Source organism: Rhineura floridana, chromosome 1 (genome assembly GCF_030035675.1).
Source record: "Rhineura floridana isolate rRhiFlo1 chromosome 1, rRhiFlo1.hap2, whole genome shotgun sequence".
Lineage (NCBI taxonomy): Eukaryota > Metazoa > Chordata > Lepidosauria > Squamata > Rhineuridae > Rhineura > Rhineura floridana.
Genome location: NC_084480.1, coordinates 97,539,673 through 97,559,372, shown reverse-complemented (window position 1 = coordinate 97,559,372; position 19,700 = coordinate 97,539,673). Strand labels below are relative to the sequence as shown.

Here is a 19,700-nt window from a genome sequence, read left to right as displayed (position 1 = left end):
CATGTGAGTGTATGAGAGATACAGTGGATCACCTCGGTGGAAACCAGACATGCACAATAGTATAAAAGCCCATACTTCCATTACCGGGTGCGAAAGGATGTAAAAAGTCATTTGCTCTCATAATTAGTGCAAAGGAGCAAGAATAATTTTGCCTGTGTAACTAATATATATGTATATTTAAGTCATTTACTATTTAAACAGTTAAAAAACAGTGAACAAAAGATAAGAACAACACATAATAACACAGCCTAAAACCAAAACAAAATATAATAATTTCACATATTCAGAATAACCAGACGTGTTCCAAAGCAGTATATTACATTTCCCTACAACATTTTCCTGCTCTTTGTGACATCTGAGGATGCTCCCAAGGGAAAACAATTTAAACAATCACAGCAGAATGAGTAGAAATAATGAACCTTTAAAATTGTTAAATATTATTTTCTTTATGAAAGCACAACTCTGGTACAACATTTGCCACTGCAGGAAGCCAAGAGGTTTTATTACATCTATTTTACAACTAGGCTCGCATAAAAATTCCAGGCAACCTACCTCAGCATACTTAATATTGCTACAAATAATCAAGTGGGAATAGTTTAGCTTCCATATAAACACTGTAAACATGATCTGATAGAGATAGGTGTACATAAAATCTGAGATGTTTGTTTCCAACGGTTTTACAAAACTGTCCTGCTCTGTAAATCAATCTGAGGCATTTCTTAACTTACCTCAGTTTGCCTCGAAAAACTCCCAAAATATATAAAATGTTGCTTTTCATTCAAATATTACTTTTATTAGAAATTTTCATCAGAAAATACAAGTTTCACACTACCTGGGAAGCAGATCTGGGTGAGAAACTACAGGAGAAAGTCTGGAACAAGATCTGGGTAGTGAATGTCAAGATGATGATCTGTATAAAGAATTGCCAGTTTGAGCTGCTAAACCACTGGTATACAACACCTGTCAGACTGCACATAATCAAAAAGACATTAAGTCCCTTTTGTTGGAAAGTGAGTAGGCAGATTGGATCATTCTGCCATCTGTGGTGGGAATTCCCTATAATCCAAATATGCCAGAGCAAAGCTACTAACTACTGTGAGGAAATCCTGCACTGCCAGATTAAATGTGATCTTAACAGGGTTTATTCTCCTGGACCATAGATTTCAATGAACCTGTCAAATTCCTTCAGAACCTCTATTTTAAATGTGTTGATGACAACTAAACTGTGCATTCTCCAACAAAAGGAAACCTTTCTTCACTCAACCATAAGACAATAGTTTAAATTAAATGTATTCAAGACAGTAGCAGAATGAGAGAGGAAAATGAAAAGACAATTTGATTCCCACAATGCAAAAGCCTGCATAACTCTGTCAAGTATGGACATAGTTGGATGAATATAAATAATTGAGGAAATTCATTCAGTAATATTGTCTTCTGTTTCACAACAATTTATCTATTTGGTTTAAATGCAGATGACACACAGCTCTAGTTCTCCTTTTCATTTTCTGCAGGTGAGGCAGTAGATGAGCTGAATCAGTGCTTGGTTGTGATACTGGACTCGAAGAGGGCCAGTAAACTCAGTCTTAATCCAGACAGGACTGAGATGCTGTTAGTGGGTGTTTCCTCTGACCATTTGAGTGGTGTGCGGCCTGCTCTAGATGGAGTCATACTCCCTCAAAAGAGCAGATTTGTCATTTGGGGAATTCTGGATCCATTGCTATCACGTGAGGCACAGGTGGCCTCGGCAGTATGTAGTACCTCCATCAGCTTAGGCTGGTGGCTCAACTATGATCCTATCTGCACAGAGATAACTTGGCTACAGTAATCTATACTCTTGTAACGTCAAATCTGGATAATATTACAATGTGCTTTATGCAGGGCTGTCTTTGAAAACGCTTTGGAAGCTTCAGTTAGTACAGGATGCGGCTGCCCAACAGTTGACAGGTTGGAGACAAGCAGCTAATATAATACCAATTCTGTTATAACTATACTGGCTGCCTGTATGTTTCCAAGCCCAATTCAAAGTACCGGTTTTGACCTGTACAGCTTTTTACTTTTCAGGATCCCAGTATCTTCTTGAACACCGCTACTAACGTGAACCTACCAGACACTTAGATGTTCTTCTGAGACCCTTCTTCAGATCCCCCATCTAAGGGAGGCTTGGAGGGTGGTAACAAGGGAGAGGGCCTTTTCAGTCGTGGCTCCCCAACTGTGGAATGCTCTTGCCAGTGATATCTGCCTGGCACATTTGTTGACATCTTTTCAGTGCCAGGTAAAGATTTTTCCCCCACAAGCTTTCGACATGATGTTTTGTTTTGTTCTACTGTGCTGCCAACAGTAATGTAGTGGCAAATTCAGAAGTGCAGGGTCCTTTCATGATAGCCACAGCCACACCCCTCCCCCCTTTTATTGCTGCTGGGTTGAGAATGAGATCCTTGTTAATGCCTTCCCCACAACAACAGATGACCCTAGGAGCCAATCGGCATGAAAGGGGAGAGTATTAGCTACTGAAAAGAGTATTTTCTGTGGCTGACACACCTCCTTTCACTCTGACTCCAATCAGCAAGAAAGGACAAGGAAGCAAGTTAGAAGATTCTTCTCAGTGGCTAACATATTCCCCTTTCATGATGATTGGCTCACTGGAGACATAGGGACCCCACTGGGACACTACTTCCAAAAAAGTAAAGGGTCTAAGACCCTCCAAGATCCTGGACAACTACACCCTTGGCTGCCAAAGCTTCCTGTGGCTGTTATGAAGATTATTTTTTTCTGGTTTTATGGCATAATGTATTTATATTTACATTTTAAATGGGTTGTAAGTTGCTTGGAGACCTTTGGGTAACAAACAACTAACAAAATCATCATCATCATCATCATCTCAACAAGAAGTTCTCAAAGCAGTATACAATGTATAAGGTGGCTAACAAACATGTTTCAATAAAGTTATTTATTTATTCATTCATTCATTCATTCATTTATATCCCTCCTTTCCTTCCAAAAGGAACCCAGGGCAGCAAACACCAAGTGATAAAGCTATAAAAACATAAGAACATAAGAACATAAGAAGAGCCTGCTGGATCAGGCCAGTGGCCCATCTAGTCCAGCATCCTGTTCTCACAGTGGCCAACCAGGTGCCTGGGGGAAGCCCGCAAGCAGGACCCGAGTGCAAGAACACTCTCCCCTCCTGAGGCTTCCGGCAACTGGTTTTCAGAAGCATGCTGCCTCTGACTAGGGTGGCACAGCACAGCCATCTTTAAATCATCTTTAAAACATCTTTAAAATAATTCCAATACAGATTCAGCCTGGGAAAGATCTCTACTTCAAAGGCCTGTTGGAAGAGGAAGGTCTTCAGCATATAAGAGACCGTGTACGAGAGACAGGGAATTCCAAAAGAGAGGTGGCACAACACTAAAGGCCTGATTTCTATATTGAACAGAACAGACTGCCTGACAAGAAGATATCTACAGAAGGCCCTTACCTGCAGAGCACAGTGATCAAGTGTATTTAAGGGGTGAGACAATATTTCAAGTATCCTGTTCCCAAGCTGTATAGGGCTTTATGCACCAAAACCAGCACACTGAACTTAAAAAAAATTGGCAGCCAGTGCAATTCTTTCAAAGTGAGGTAACATGGTGATATCCTTCCCCAATGAGCAGCTGAGTTGCTGCATTTTTCACCAGTGGCAGCTTCTGGACTAATCTCAAGGGCAGCCCCATGTAGAACGCATTGCAGTAAACTAGCCAGAGGTTACCAGTGCATAGACAACAGTGGTTATTCAGAAACAGCTGTAGCAGTCTTACGAGCTGAAGCTAGTAAAAGGCACTTCTTGCCGCTGAGGTCACCTGGCCTTCTGGAAACAAATATGGATTCAGAAGCAGATAAACTGCTCTTTCAAGGGGAGTACAAGCCTATCCAAAGTAGGTAAATGATCAGTTATCTGGGCTCAGAAACCACACATCCACAGCACCTTCACAAGTTGCTTGCATTCTCAGCAGAGACAGACAACTCCTACATGTAAACCTTCAACCCTAGAACAAAGGAGAAGACTGTCTCTCCATGTGCTTAGGTTCTGGCTGTCTTGGCCTCAGCAATGGGGCAAACAGCAGCCCCTCCCTGGGAGTGCCCACTCACCTACACCTTATCTGGGAGCAGGGCAGACAATGTCTAGGTCAGGATGTAAGAGCTCCTCAACTGACAGTTCTTTCCATAGACACTGGGCTCAATGGCTTGATGGAGTTTCCTTCTTCTGGAAGTGAGGCAGAGCATAAATAAAAGTAAACTTAGTCATGTATGTATCACCAGCATCCAAATTAAAAAACATTATTTCATTTCACTGGGCTAATTTAATCTATTCTAGCGGGTACATTGTGAGGTTTCTACTACACCATAGTTCTCTTTGTCCCTACATATTGGTCGCTGTATTGTTGCATTTAGGGTTCTGACCTGTTTACTACTGCCCTTTAAACCTTCACTGAAATCCTTTTACCTTTGTGTTCAGGCAGGCAGGTCAACCATCTTTTAAAAGAGTCTGCATGTTACAGACTGTGCCCATTATGATCTTAGGTTATTTTTCATTCTACTTGTCTCCCTTTCGGATGTGACATTGCAGTTCTATTCAATGATGCTGCAAAGAAGCTGAGTCCCAAGGAGACTTAAGAAATAAATCAAATATTTGGACATAAATGTCATTGGAAAGATTGGTTCAGTTTTGCTACTGGTCCCAACCTTTTCCACTGCCACTTGCCCAGTTCACCTAATTTTTAATAATCACATCCCACAGATGAAAAAACAACATATTGAATTTTGACTTTTGGACTAGAAATCTAGCCCTAAGCCATGTGATGGCCTATATGATAGTGCTACTGGATAGCTGGTTAGAATCTATAATTGTATGATTCATTTGAGATATTCTTCAGCCCACTCAATTCCACAAAGGGAATCCTCATTACCAGTAATAGGCACTATTTTCCTTTTGGGTGACTGAAACCTAATTTTCAAAGAACATTACCATTCCAGTGCTACTGTTACTTTCACAGGAACATTTCAAAAAATTACAGTGGTGGGGAAAAGGGCAATCTGCTGCTTTTCAAAAAAGAATAAACTAAAGGCATCCTACATAACCAAGAATGTCCTCTCTGGTATGTTTAATAATATGCTGTTTTGATTTAATATGGTGTAATTCAACCAAAAGAAAGAGTGAGAGGGAGACAGAGATTGTTCTGAAGAAGGGTTTATTTGGAACTTCATATACACTACAAATAAAAGTCATTGTAGGTGTTTGGTTTTGTGAGATTCTTGGAATACAGTACTGAACCATAGACAGCAGCAGAAGGATGCTTTGGAAATTAATCCTTTGTGGTGCTTCTGGTTGGAACTTGTAAATCAAAATTGTAAAAGTAAGGTATTCCAAAGTGCTTACTGGCTATTGTCCCCAGGCTATTGCAGAGGCTTTTAAGGGCACTTGAGAGCAGCCTTGGTAATTCAAAATAATTTGGACCAAAGACCTCTATGTAATATACTATCAGATTTCACTGCTCTGCTTTTTTAAAAAAAATGACTTTCTGACTATGAAAGTAACAGTTTTCTATATTGAACAGCATGCACATGTAAGCAACACATGCATAGGGATAATCTAAATGTAGAGTCTGCACTGGATGACAAGCCAGTCACTTCAAATTTCCTTTCCAGTATGTGTGCCGCTTTCTAGCTCTATTCATGTGAATCAGCATGAATTTTCCCACAGTCTAATGTGCAATACCAAACAAGAACAGCTGAAAAGCTGGTTTCAAATTGTATGTTTAGAGACTGCTTCATTTTTTCCAATAATGTTTCAGTTAATGGCATTACGAAGGACACTCATGCTCACTCACTCATTTAAGCCATGAGATCAACACTATAATATTCCATTATGAATTAATGATATGTATACTTTGTCTCAGAGAATGTTCCTCCTGTTGCTTGGCATTCGAAAGCAAATTCCATCTTCATTTACTTTTTTGGCTGTTAGTGAACACGTCAGTCCATGATTCTACACAGCACTATCAGCAGAGAATTTAGTCCAGATGGAACAGAAGCAGCTGGAGGTACAAGAAAATGAGCCTCCCAGAGTATAAGTCTTTTCTTATAATGTCAGGAAGTATCCTAAAATGACCCAACTATGGATTTATACAGGGGACATAAATAACCCTATGGTTTTATCAGTAGCAGGATACAAAAGTTTAATTAGCTTTTGGTTGACCTTATCTAGTCCTGAGGGACAGAGGGTTCATTTACATGGTGGTTTGCAGTGTGTTTGGTGCTACTTATATCTCCTTTAAATGTGCATGGTTCACATGACATTACTGGCAAGCAGAAGCTATCATGCAGTCTTCCCCCATAAATCCATACCAGCCCAATCCACTGATAATACGAAAAGGGAAGAAAAAAGTTCCCTTTTCTAGTGCTTGCAGACGCTTTGCTCCAATGCTTTTAAGTGGGTGTTTCAATCGTTCACCTCTCCACACCCACTCCCTCCTCCTCCTTTCATTCATTTTATTTCCTGAAGGCTGACAAGCAATTTCCAGTTGCTCTCCTCCATTCTGTTGGCCTTTTTATGTTTCTACAAACGGTGCCTTTATTTTCTTTTTCTCTAACTTGTGCACAAAAGCATAACACTGCTCAAAGATTTGTATTTCAGCTGTATCCTACCAGGGCATATATTTGCACTTTTGGTGTGTTTTTTTTAAAGGAACCTACTACAGCTGGTAGAACAGACTGAGCATGCTTGGTCACCTTAGCAACCAGAGGGAGTGGAAATGTATAAGTAGAGGGTGGGGCCAGAAGGGAAACAGACTAATCCTCCCCAGAGGAATGCCTGCTTGTGTGAATGGGAAAAAGCGATTGGCAGCTAACATTCAGCAGGAACTACGGATGGATGCAAATGAGAAGTGAAAGTAAAAGAAGTGTATTGGCTATGAAGAAATGCTCCCATGTAGATGAGCCCTGAATGAGATAGGAGAACTCCCCAAAAAAGACAACCTAAATGCTGATGTGCTCGTATTGGGCTGCAACACAAGTATAATTAACACAGCTCAAAAATATATATTTATGTACCTTATAATGTGTAAAACACACACTCTACAGGTTATGTGCATTTTTATTTTTCTTATTTATTGCCCAGCCACATTTACTGGAAACATTTTGAATGCTTTCAATTCATGTAGAAAAACTAACACATGATGGAAAAACCTCTTAAAAACTAGCTGTAATTACAGTCTGCATAGATCCTGACTGTTTCTTTAAAACTTCCCCAGACCAAGGACCATTTTCCCAAGAGAAGACAAGGAGTGATTCCTGTGCTTTCCTTGAATCCATAAAGATGAGGGTTTGACACTAAAATCTGCCTGGGTAAAGCAAAATTTGCTCATAAGCATCAGTCTCTAAAGGCACCATGAGTACATAACACTTACACTTACGATCACATGCCATCTTTTCATGGTCTATCCTTATGATACCCAAGTTTTGTCTACTGAACATCATGTGCATCCATGCAATCCAGCATGGAAGTAAGAATTTAGTTTGTATGACTTTAGGCTAGCTAGATATTAATTTTTAGTTTTATTTTACTCTGCTTTTTCTCCTGCCCATCTCTTCCTTCCTAGTTTCAAATCAAATCTTTCTTATGGTTTTAGAGGTTCTCAATGTTTTAAAATATTCTTAGTTGTATTTATTTTTAAATCCACCCTGGGTTCCTTTGGAGGAAGGGTGGGATAGAAATTTAAATAATAATTAGCATTAATAGTAGTAGTAGTCATGTGAACAGTGGAGGTTGGCTTTGGAAATATAAATACAGATTTTAAGCCAAGGAATTTTTAATATTCTTATTGATTGCTGTAAGACTCTCAATTGCACAAAAATGGAAAACACTGAAAGATTTGGACATTTTGCTGTGGTATAAAAATATGAAACACTGGTATAGCTGAAAAAGATTACACTTAATTTAAGGGTTATACAAGGTAAAGAGCACCCACAAGCCTTTTATACAACTTGGTGGAACTTTATTTCATATATGTACACTAACTGTCTACATCATTTCTCAACATTTTCTATGGAAATTTGGAACTTGTGACAATCCCCTGTACTTTAATTATATGTCTATATATCCATTTTGGTCAATTCATTCCCATATTTTTCCTATATATATCACTGGAATGTACTATATGACAAGTGACATTGCTTCCCCAGCACTATTATTGTTATTATTTAGTTGTATTATCAACTTAGTTGGTTTTGTATGTCAAAATTTAGTAAAAATATTATTAAAATACTGGAGGTTGACTGCTTATTTGAAAAAATCCTAAAACATTCCACCATTCACCTAGAAACTTGTGTTTCATTAGCTTTAACTTCCTTAGTTAGCTTTAACTGTCTTGCTGTAAAGGGACCAATGAAGAAATGGGCTGAGGCAACTGGAGACTCAGTTGGCCATCCTCACCTCCCTAGTTTAAAGTCCCAGAGGTACTTCTCTGTACCTTGTTGTCCAGAGTATAAGTATAGAATGGTTGCAAAAATCTAGAAAAGGAAACTGCATGGCAGACAGCCCATTTTTAGCAAGTGGTGTTGCATGCAAAAAGCTCTATTACACCAGCATTCTTGAATTCCCACTGTCCTGACTGAATGGAACTAAGCTTATTTAAACCCAAGTGAAACTGATTAAAGTTGTTTGAAGGTTGCACATACACTCTGTTCCATTTTATGTAGCACAAATGTTGCAATATTGTTGTTGCTACTTCTCTTGTTAGTAGCAGTAGTAAAAGTATTTATATATTGTCATTTATTAAACTAATATTGAGGTGTTGTAAAATAAAACAATTCAGTACAAAATAACAATTCAATATACAACAAAACAATATAATAAAAAATGCACCATAATTAGAGTAAGCAGTAATTGCTCAACTGGTATCAGAGGCCAGGGAAAGCCTGCGTAAATAGATATTAACAGCCAGTGGAAGCGCACCACAGTAGATGCTTCCTATATCTCACTGGGTAGCTCTTTCCAGCAGGTGGAGGCCACCTTGGAGAAGGCCTTCTTCCAAGTTGACATAACATAAACCTCTGCAGGCTGAGGCATAACTAACAGGGCCTTTGCCAAAGATCTTAGTGAATGGGCAGGTCTATATGAGAGAAGATTTTCTTTTAGATAACCTGATCCTAAGTTGTTTAGGGCTTTATAAGTTAAAAACTAAAGCTTAAACTTGACTCAGTAGCAGACTGCCAGCCAGGCCAATTCCATTAACATAGGTGTTATAAATGTGCAGTAGGAACCTACACTCAGCAATCAAGCATTTTGTAGCAGTAGCAAGTTCTGAACCAGGCTTAAAGGCAGTCTCACATAGAGCTTATTGCAATAGTCCAGTCTTGAGGTTACCAAAATGGAAATGGACTGCCTTCAAGTCGATCCCAACTTACAGCGACCCTATGAATAGAACGCAGGGGTAATTGTGGCTGGCTATCTCATTCTAGCAATTGTCATACCTGATGTACCATATGAAGCTGGCAAAAAACACTCCTACCCACTGAGGTTACTTGCGCCCACAGTGACAAAGATTGATCAAGCAGCACACCCAGACTACATGTCCACTCCTTGAGAGAAGAAGGGCAAGACTCCCCAATTCCCAGACCCAGACAATACTCTGCAATTCCTAGACCCAGGAACCATAGGGCCTCCATCTTATTGTGATTCAACTTATTGGCCCTCATCCTGACCACCACTTTGTCCAGATCCCAGTCTGGGGCTTACATGACCACACCTGATTCAGATGTAATAGAGAAACAGAGCTGGGTATCATCAGAGTACTGATGATTGATGCCTTTACTTCAGACCCCCTAAAAGCTGCCTCCAATGACTTCATATTGATGTTAAATAGTATTGGGGATAGGATGGTTCCCTGTGGCACCCTGCAAGGGCCCCCAAAACAACCATATCCTCAGGCCACAAAAGCCTGAACAGATCCCATGAAACCTGATCAAATGGTACATTTTGTCACCATTCATAGATGTTAATAGATCCCACACCACTCAGACAAGTAGCTGGATGTGGCTTACCTGAGAATTCAATGGAAACAGCAAAATAAGTCTTCTTTGCTACCTTCACTGCCACACAACGGATATGATTATGCACTGTATCATGTGTTCACATTGAGTTATGCTATTTGCCTACAGTTGTTATCTGGCCTGCTTCATTGCCCAGAGCTCCCCAGAATATCAAACACTAATGCAGGTTCCACAGTAGGAGCAGCTGAGAAGCTGTGGAACACAATGACACCAGGGCTCTGACAGAATCACTAGCTCTGCTTGCTGGAAAATTCCAGAGAACATTAAGAAATCCATTGGATTTCATAAGTCTCTAGGGGAGGACCATCATAATAGGTCCCCAATCCCAGCTAGAGGAAACTGCAACCATGAGGCCAAATCTTACCAGGAAAAAAATCTGAAAAACTCATTTCCAGCCCATCCTACCCAAATGAAATATTGCCCTTCTCAGTGTTGCCAATGACAAAATGAGACAGCCCTGTGCTTGTCATGGAGGCCTTGGAGTCCTGAGCTGGCCCTCTAAAATTAGCCTTGAAATGGACACTGAAGTCCCTCAGGACAAACATCTGCTCTCAAGACCACCTCAGCCAGCTAGGCTGCTGGGCCACAGGGTGGGTGATACATCAGCAGCATCCTCAATCAGTCAATCAGTTCAACACTAGATGCAGGTCTTCAAAGCCTGCCCCAGGGTGAAGGGTCTCTAGGCAAGAAGGCTTTATGGTTGTGTCTCCCTGGCCCATCAGCCTAGGCTGGTGTTGTACCAAGTACTCAGGTGGGACAGCTGGGTCATCCATTCTGCCATTTATGAGCATGATCCAGATTCTACCCAGTATACATAGATAGCATGGTGTAGAAGGACAACAGATGTGAATAGCGATATATGCCTGTCCCAGTTGACACTGCCTCCCAGGTGTAGTGCACATATGGAGCCTCATTTGCTGCTGAACCATATGCATATGATATCTGGCCTGGTCTGTGATAGCAAGGTAATCCAGCAATCCAGTCATAGCAAGGTAATTAGTGTCCAGCAGACAAGGCTATTCATGCCTGCAATGGATGGTGAATCTGAACAATTGCGATTTGGTTTGTGAGGAGGGATACTGCAGATGCATACACTGGATTGGTTCCAAAGGAGGACAGGGAATATATTGATGCAAAGGAGTGGGTACTTCGGCCTGCCTGTCAAACGTACTCACCAACCTCTCCATCACCTAGTGAGCAAACAGGGTTTCCTTAACCACACACACTTGATCACCCAGCAGTGATGAGGAAGCCTAATAATGCTTCCTCCCTTACAGTTATGCCCATATTTATGTTCAAAGGAAAGGATCAATCCTTACATTTTGGCATCAGCTTCTTTGGGCAATACAAAATTGATAATTCCCTCCTGATCAGTATACTCAGCTGTTTATTGTTTGATACACCAAAAAAAACCAAGTTGTTAACTGTATAATCTGCTATAAGGAAGTAAAATTGTTGTCATAACTGCAGATTCCCATTCTGGCCCATCAAAAATGCCATGTAACATACACATGTGTACATACTTACACTAACAAAAGGTAGTGAATTAAGATATATTGTTTCACGTACTAAATATCTCCAGCCTTCGGGGACCGACAGAGAAACAACTGTCTCTTTCAAACTATTATTCCACAGAAGCAGGAAATACATTATCGTAGATGTACTTTTTTTTTAATGAGCAATATATCAACATCAATACCACCTTTTCCAGGTACAGTCCATTCGGCAATCTATCAAACCAACATTTCTGTAGTACACATATATCAAAGGAAAGTTTGCTGCCCTAGGCTCCTTCTGGGAGGAAGGGCAGGATATAAATTAAACAAACAAACAAATGTTTTTCTACTACAGATAAATACTGTCCTCTATCTATACCATATAAAAAAAGACTACATACTCAGTCAAACAGTAGTGAATAATGGTTCGCTGGAGCACTAATCTTCTCCCCTCTTGGAGAATGGGATAGCAGCTTTCACATTCAATAGATTTCAGCTATTCCTGTATTTCATGACGCCTGCTACAAAACTCTCCAGATAAAAGTCATTGGGGTGTGTTAACAGCACAACATACTGGAACAAAATTCCTAGCTATTTTGGTTCTGATGTGTTATTGTAAGAGTTAATGAAATTGATGTTGGCTTTTGTGTATTAAATTATAAGCTACCTTGTACTTTCAAGATATCAAAAAAGGAAACTGTTTTAATGTTTGAGTAATATACAGAATTTATTTCATATAATTGCCTGATTGACGGTCCTGATTATTCTTTTTGTTTAAACCAAACAAACAGCATAAATATTTTTCCATTACTGAACACAGTTCACTAACTCCTCATTCAGATGCTGGAATGTGTATTAGCCCTTCTACACAACAAAAAAGCAGACAGGTGGGAAAGCTGCTGCATAAACTGCCAACCATCTTGACATACTGATGCAAACTGTAGTACAAGTAAGCTTCCAAAGGCTGAGAATTACTATGCTACAATATACCTAGTGACACCATATGTGGATACCAGGAGCCTTGTTTTCCTGAAACCTCCTGTGCAACAGGACCAGCTACCCAGCTGTTCCTGACAGCAAGATGAAGTTGACTGCCACTAAAAAGTCTTCCAAGTACAGCAGCCCCTCCACTTTAACCACATCCAGCATCCTCTTGAATTTCACATCCGCAGGAATAACACATTTTTTTGGAGCATCAAAGAAGAAACGTACTGCAAGAGTCCACTGTTACCCATAATAGCCTGTTTTCAATTAGCAAGACCTGAAATTGCTGGTCTCACATTATTTTGCTACCAGAATACTTCAATTTTCTCTGGTGGTGCTTATGTTTACTTTTTCTTTCAAAGGGCTACATGACTGCTTCTGTATTGAATAGGGAGTGCTCATCTAAAGAAAATAAGTGCTCTCTGCCCTAAGTCATAATCATCAGTACCAGTCCAGATGGACCAATGGTCCAATTCAGCATACAGAAGTTTCTTATATTAGAAAATAAAACTAAGAAATTGTGAAGATAAGTTGTTTCTGGCGTCTTCTGTGTTGTCACAGGCACTATCCAACTGCGGACCCTGCCATCCACACAATCACATTCTAGATAGCACTACAAATCACAATTGCCCCTCTGAGCTGGAAAAGGATCACATCTCCCCCCTCCCTCAGCAACAACATTTGCAGCTTTTGCTATGGGAGGATGCAGCCTCTGCAAAACAGAAGGGCTTCCTTGACGAAAGACATCTGGATCTCACACAAGGAATGCACTATAAAACAGTTGCCTGGAAAGGCCTTGTAAGTCAACTTTCCTTGTTTTCAACACAGCCCTGTCCAGTTCTACATCGGACTCTCCCTTCCAGCTTATGGTAACCAGCCTTTGCCTGTAAATAAGTTCTCACTACAATGAGTGCACTCGGACAAAGTGAGTGAGAGAGAGAGAGAGAGAGAGAGAGAGAGAGAGAGATGGGCACGGGCACAACAGGAGAGGATGAGGGTGGCACAAACACAACAGAGATGCCGATGCATGCATTGGGTGCAGATAGGCAAGGAGAAGGGAGCGTCAGCCATCCAGCCTCCTTTTTGCAATGGAGAAGGGGAGAGTGACTGTTAAAAGCCCCCCCCCCCAGTTTATGGAGTCACTGGTTTCCCATCCGAGTAGAAGCACCTGGATATGGCAGGAGATCTCGGAGTCGTCCAGCAGCCGGATGGTGCATTTCATCTCCTGGCTCAAAGACCTGATGCTGGAGCTCCGGAACCGGATCATTTTCATGGTCCTCCTGCCACCTCGCCTCACGCACTCGCAGGGAGCGAACATGCACCGCAGTCCTGAAATGGGGCTGGGGGCCGACAACCAGCCCTGCTGCCTCGGCCCCTCTTCGCCAGGAGGGAAGAAGGAGGAGACCTCAGAAAGCAAGGAGTGATCTAGCGCAAGCCTCGCAAGGCGGCGTGTGGCTCAAGCCCGAGACGGCGGCGGTGGCTCCGGCTGCTGTTGCTGGGCGAACACCATGCTGAGGAGGAAGCGGGGGTGGGGAAGGGAGGGAGAGAGAGGCAGCGGCGGCGGCGCTCTCCTCGCTGCCCGAGCTCCTTCTTCCTTGCCAAAGGCAGCTCCTGTCCCTGCCTAAAGGGGGCCGCTCGCAACGCTCAAGCCTGAAGCGCGCGGCCGCGGCGCTCACCAAACGCTAAAGGGGAGCGCCTTTGGTGTGCTAACAGCGAGGGGATGGGATGAGATGGGGACTGCCCTTACTTCAGCTCACTGCGCTGCCGCTGCTGCCGCTGCTGTTGCTGCTGCGTCAGGCAGCCTTAGCTCTTCCCTCTCCCGCCTCAGCATCCCTAGCTGCCCGCCTGTCTCTAGCCGTTGCCCCTCCCTCGGGCGCCTTTCCTCGCATTCTCTGGTGCTTTTGCCCCTCGCGCCTTTCTCTTTCTCGCCCTCGCTTCGTCTCCCTTCTCCCATTCGCTTCCTTTTGCACGGTCAGGTTTTTTTCATCCTTCTTCTCCCGATTCACGTTCGTTCTGTTTCCCGTCCTCATTTTCTCTTCTGTACCTCTCCCTTTCACTTGCTTTCCATTTCTTCCACCTCCAGTTTATTTCCTTCAGCCTTTTCTACTTTACCCCTCATTCTCCTTTGCGCCATTTCCTTCTCGTTTTCCTCATTTCTGTTTTTCTCCCTCAGACTCCCATTTTCTCCTTTTCTCCCCCCCCCATTCCCTCCTTTGTTTTCTTCTCTGCCTGTACCCTTTTCTCTCTATCACATTCGCATCCTCTTCTTCTTTTTCTTTCAGACTATCATTTCCAACAAACAGCCAGTCTTTCTTCACTTCCTTTCCTCTGGCGCCCAAGGGAGAGCCGAGCCAGAGAAGGAGGCCCAGCCCCTTCTGTGACACTTCCCACAGCTACTGCTTTTAGAGAGCTGGAAGGAAGCATTATTTGAGGGTAACTCGGGGGTGTTCATAGATGGGGTTTGTGCATTTAATTAAGGGAGCCTGAGGGCTGGTGCCAGACATTTCGCTGCCTTAAGTGAAGGACAAGAGGGGCAGCCTTTGTATTCTGTGTATTTTGTTCATTTTTCAAATTTATATCCCACCTATCCTCCAAGGGCCTCAAGAAGGCATTCATGGCTGTTCCCTCATAATCCTCCCAACAACCCTGTGAGGTAACAGGCTGAGAAACTGTGACTGGCTCAAGGTCACCCAGGGAGCTTCATAACAGAGTGGGATTTTGAAACCTGGTCTCCAGGTTCTCTAACCACTACACTACACTACACTATAGAAGCCCACCAGACTGTCAGATGAAACCAACTTAAACCTTGGTGACAGGACATTGTCCTTCACTGCAATAGGCTGGCCTAGAAGGCATGGGACAGGCTGTGTGGCACCCACAGCTCTGTCCTCCAACACCTCACCACCTGCCCTCAGTAGTGTAGTGGAGCAGCAAGGAACAGGGTAGAAGTGCCATCACTTATTTCACAGCAGGGGCAATTATGTCATTTCCTGGGGTGCTATTGGCCAGTCCTTTGCATGCCAAATAAATAAGCTTTTCTCAGAGAGAAAAACATCAAATAAGTTAATTAGAAGAAAAGGTAGGTTGCATTAGCCCACATGCCTAAGTGTTAAGCTGCCATTCATTTTGAAATATTCCAAAGTCTTTTTTATGACCAATCAAAATGCCATAAAGTAGTGAGCAAGCTTTTGAGTTGTATCAGAACTCTTCATCAGGCTGGATATTAGGCAAAGTGACAGGGGAGAGCCGGCTTGGTATTGAAGCATTGGTCAAAAATTAATTATTGTGGTATGTATGATCATAGAAGGGGCATGGCTATAAAGATGTAACTGTGAGGGCTATAATGAATTGTCATGCACTTCAGAATTTATCACTACACCACTGCCTGCCCAACAGCATCTGCTGCCTGAGACAGCCACCTCACTCTGCCTAGTGGTAAGGCTGGCCCTCATTATTTTAGTACCATTCCTCTTTTACCCATTTTCCCTTTTCTTTCCAAAGACCTTTTTATTTTCCCAGGCTATTAACCTCTGGCATATTCCCACACACCCCACACACACTGATTGCTTTTAATACTGCCTTTTACTGTTTTTAATGTAATTTTTATTAGTTATTGTAAACTGCATTGGAAATTTTGAATTTAAGGGCAGTATAGAACAATTTTAAAAAAATGTGTACAGGTCATTTTCTTTTCTACCCTCCACATTTTCTCCTGCCTGTTCTCCCCCCACTTCCATACACACACTTTCTATTATCTAGTTGCTTTGCGCACTCGAGTAACAGCTGGACAGAAATCACGCACAATCGGTTTGGCAGCTGTTGGAGGCAGGCCTTTCCCAGTTCCTAAAAATGCCTTGTTCTGCCAAGTTGAAGATGTAAATCTTGATAATATTAGCTCCCTGATGCCTTTCTTAGCACCCAAATCAGGCCTGGGAGAATGGGGTCATGGCTTTGTATTCTGAATACTCAGCTGTCACCTTACCAACCTGTGGGAAAGAGTCAGGAAATAATGTACGCGTGAAGAGAAGCACTTATTTTAGTGCACTTCTTTGATATTACATGCCAAGAACTGTATATTATAGTAAATAACAATGGGAAAGAGGAATGTACAATTAACCACCCCTTACAAAGCAAACATTCAATAGAGTAATAAATTAATCAAGACCTATACATATCCTGATGAATACAGATAGCTGGAAGCAGGGTGGAAAGGCTGAAAACTAATTACTTTGGCTTCAGTAAATATTTAATAAAGTGCTGGTTTTAGTATACATTATTCCAATAATATACAAGAGTTAATTGCATTAACCCTGGGGGAGCAGTTTAAGGATTCCAGGCTAGGGCTTTCTCTCTGAACAATCAGCATTGCCACACAGTCTGCAGGCTTGAGAAAAATGTCCCATTGGGTCGGATATGGGCCACAGGCCTTACACTTCCTGTCTCTTTGTTGTTAGCTGAACAGATAGAAGCTTATGAGAAACATCAGCTGATTCCTACAGTATATAAGGTGCAATCTTGTTGCCATCAATATTTTACTATAAGCATGGCCAGGAATCAATTACTGCTACTATTCTCATCCAGAATTGCAGCTGGGAGCTCCTGCTCCAATCGTTCCTCTTAGGGCCCTACAAGAGTGTTCTTTCCCACTCTACCATCCAGTTTTCTTCCCTCTCAAATCTGTTTTACAGATAGATTTAATATATTGTTATTGTTTTAACCTTGTCTTTTGTTTTTTTATTTTGTACACTGCAACAATATTTTCAAATGGTGGGTGGTTTATACATTCTTTAAATAAATACATATACCCAGGTTACTCACAGATTTATGGTATGTGTGTCTTTTTTTCCTACTCTTTGCCTATGTCTGGATAGGGCAATCAACAAAACTAATTTCCAATGAGTCACTGACTTTTAGGATTCAAATTGTGGAACTCCAAAACCACAATATTGTTGCTAATTACACTGGCAATCAAGATGTTAATGTAGTAATTGAAAGTTGTAACAATCACATATTTCCAATATCACAAGTATACATCTGTGAAATTCTGGCAACATAATAACATTTAAAAATGTGAGTAAAGAAGAAACAAATTCCTTCTACACAGGCAATGAGCATAAAATGGGAAGATGAGAAGGAGTAAATAAGGCCACATATGCAATATGCAATGTCACATGGAGTCAAACAGGTAAGCCATGAAATGAAGGGTACTCTTAAGGGATGTATGCACCGTGCTTATTTTGAAAATTAGATAGACTATTCTGGTGTGTCTCATTATCTCATCACCATGGTCCACATACGCTGCAGCTTCAACTGTCTTTGTTCCCAACATCAGAACTCAACTAGAGATGTTGAGCTTCTCCGCTCTTAGCATGAAACTTGAGTAGCAAAAACTCTAGCAGGCAGATGTCCTTAATAGGTACAGTGTAATGGCATATTTTTAAAATACTTTAAAAATAAAACCTGTTGCAGGACCATAATTATAAATATAAGACAAAAGTTGTGCTACAGAGACCTAGTTGTCATAGCAGATGAGGGGAAACCTCAGAGCTTGGAAGATTACTTTTAAAAAGGAATATATTACAATTACTGTTACATGGCCCCAAAAAGGAATAAATTACCATTATAATTACAATTGTTCTGAAAGGGATTGATTACTTTACCATTACTCAAAAGTAATCACTACAATTACACTTAAGTTACTTTAAAAAAACTAGAGTGCCTACAAGGTGCTGGCCTTGGCTGCTGCACACCTAAGTCGCCTAAAACAACATTAGAAATAAACACATACACACAGAGAGGGTAGTAGAAGAATTCTTTGTATCCATAAGATACCAATGGTGGTCTCTCTGTTGGTAAGGGAGACAGGAAGGGAAGCAGAGGCCGCTAAGATCTTTCCACGTCAAACTAAGTGCAACCTTCCCCCCCACACACACACACTCTCAGCCAGCAAACATAATCTCTCTGTCTTAACCACCTCCTGGACCCTGCTCTGCTACCAACTAAGGGACATCCACCCAAGCAAACATTTTCCCCTGAGACGCAAAAAATTTAAAACACTGCAAATGCAGCAAAGTAGCCAGGGAGGGCAGTGTAGGCCACTTTGTGTGACAAGTGCAAACATAGTATTCTCTCTCTCTCTCTCTCTCTCTCTCTCTCACACACACACACACACACACACACACACACAAACACACACACATACACACATGTTGACATCTTTCATCTCCACAGTTCTTTATCTCCATTCTGCTGCTGCCTCCTCCTTTATCCATGTTCTTGCCCTCCAGCTCCTTTTCCCCTCCACTCCATTCTTCACCACCACCATCCATTTTTTTAAACAATTGTTTTCTCCACTCTGTCTCGCTCTCCCTCGTCACCTACCCACCCACAGAGCGCAAAAGAAGAGCGATGCTGCACAGAAGCCCAGTTTGAGGCACGTGATTTTCATCTGCAAATCAGAGCAGAAGACTTCCCTTGCTCCCCCCTCCCAAGTAATGCCCAAATGTAATGCTGGAAACATTACAATTACCTACTCCTCAAAAGTAATCGAATTACTCATTCTATTACAATCAAAATGTAAAGAAATTACCCACTCGTTCCTCAAATAAGTAATGAATTACAAGTAATTTGTTTTTTGTAACTAATTACTTCCAAGCTCTGGGAAACCTATTTCTTATTTGTACAACTACAGACTGTAGGTAACAGCTGTCATGGTGAAATGCTCTTCAATACATAAATGTTCCCTTCAGGAATGTCAGAGAGAGGTTTTTAATCCTATTCAGCTTGCTCTGTCACAATAGTTTTGTATCTGTAGGTATGTTGCCCACCCCCACCTCGCACCATGGAGGAGCATTCTAGTACAGTTAGGTGAAGGTTTACAACTTCATTTGCTGTTTGTGAGAATTAGACTGCAATCCTATACACACACTTATCTGGGAGCAGCAGTGGGACATGAGGGTGGCAGAATAGCAGCAGCACTCTCCCAGCAGCAGTTACGTTGTGTTCACTAGAACAGCGATGGGGCAGGGCAGCAGTGTAGCTGGGGAAACTCCAGGTTGTCAGTGGTGTGTGCACCTGTGGGACACTGGATCTCCCTCAACCTCACTGCTGCCATGTCCCATCCCAACA

General features: G+C 41.7%; 1 protein-coding gene across 3 annotated transcripts in view; it reads right to left on the bottom strand.

Annotated features, from left to right (window-relative positions):
* FRMD3 (FERM domain containing 3) overlaps positions 1-19,700 on the bottom strand; it is a 240,238-nt gene that overhangs the window by 189,720 nt on the left and 30,818 nt on the right. Inside the window, exon 1 of one of the 3 annotated variants that reach the window (XM_061627103.1) lies at positions 13,741-14,266. The exons of 1 other annotated variant lie outside the window; for it this stretch is intronic. In XM_061627103.1, the coding sequence (XP_061483087.1) occupies positions 13,741-13,890 (150 nt within the window). In that variant the 5' untranslated portion in view covers positions 13,891-14,266. Of the gene's footprint in view, positions 1-13,740; positions 14,267-19,700 lie in introns of those variants that run through there. One more of the 3 variants, XM_061627113.1, reaches the window with a different exon arrangement.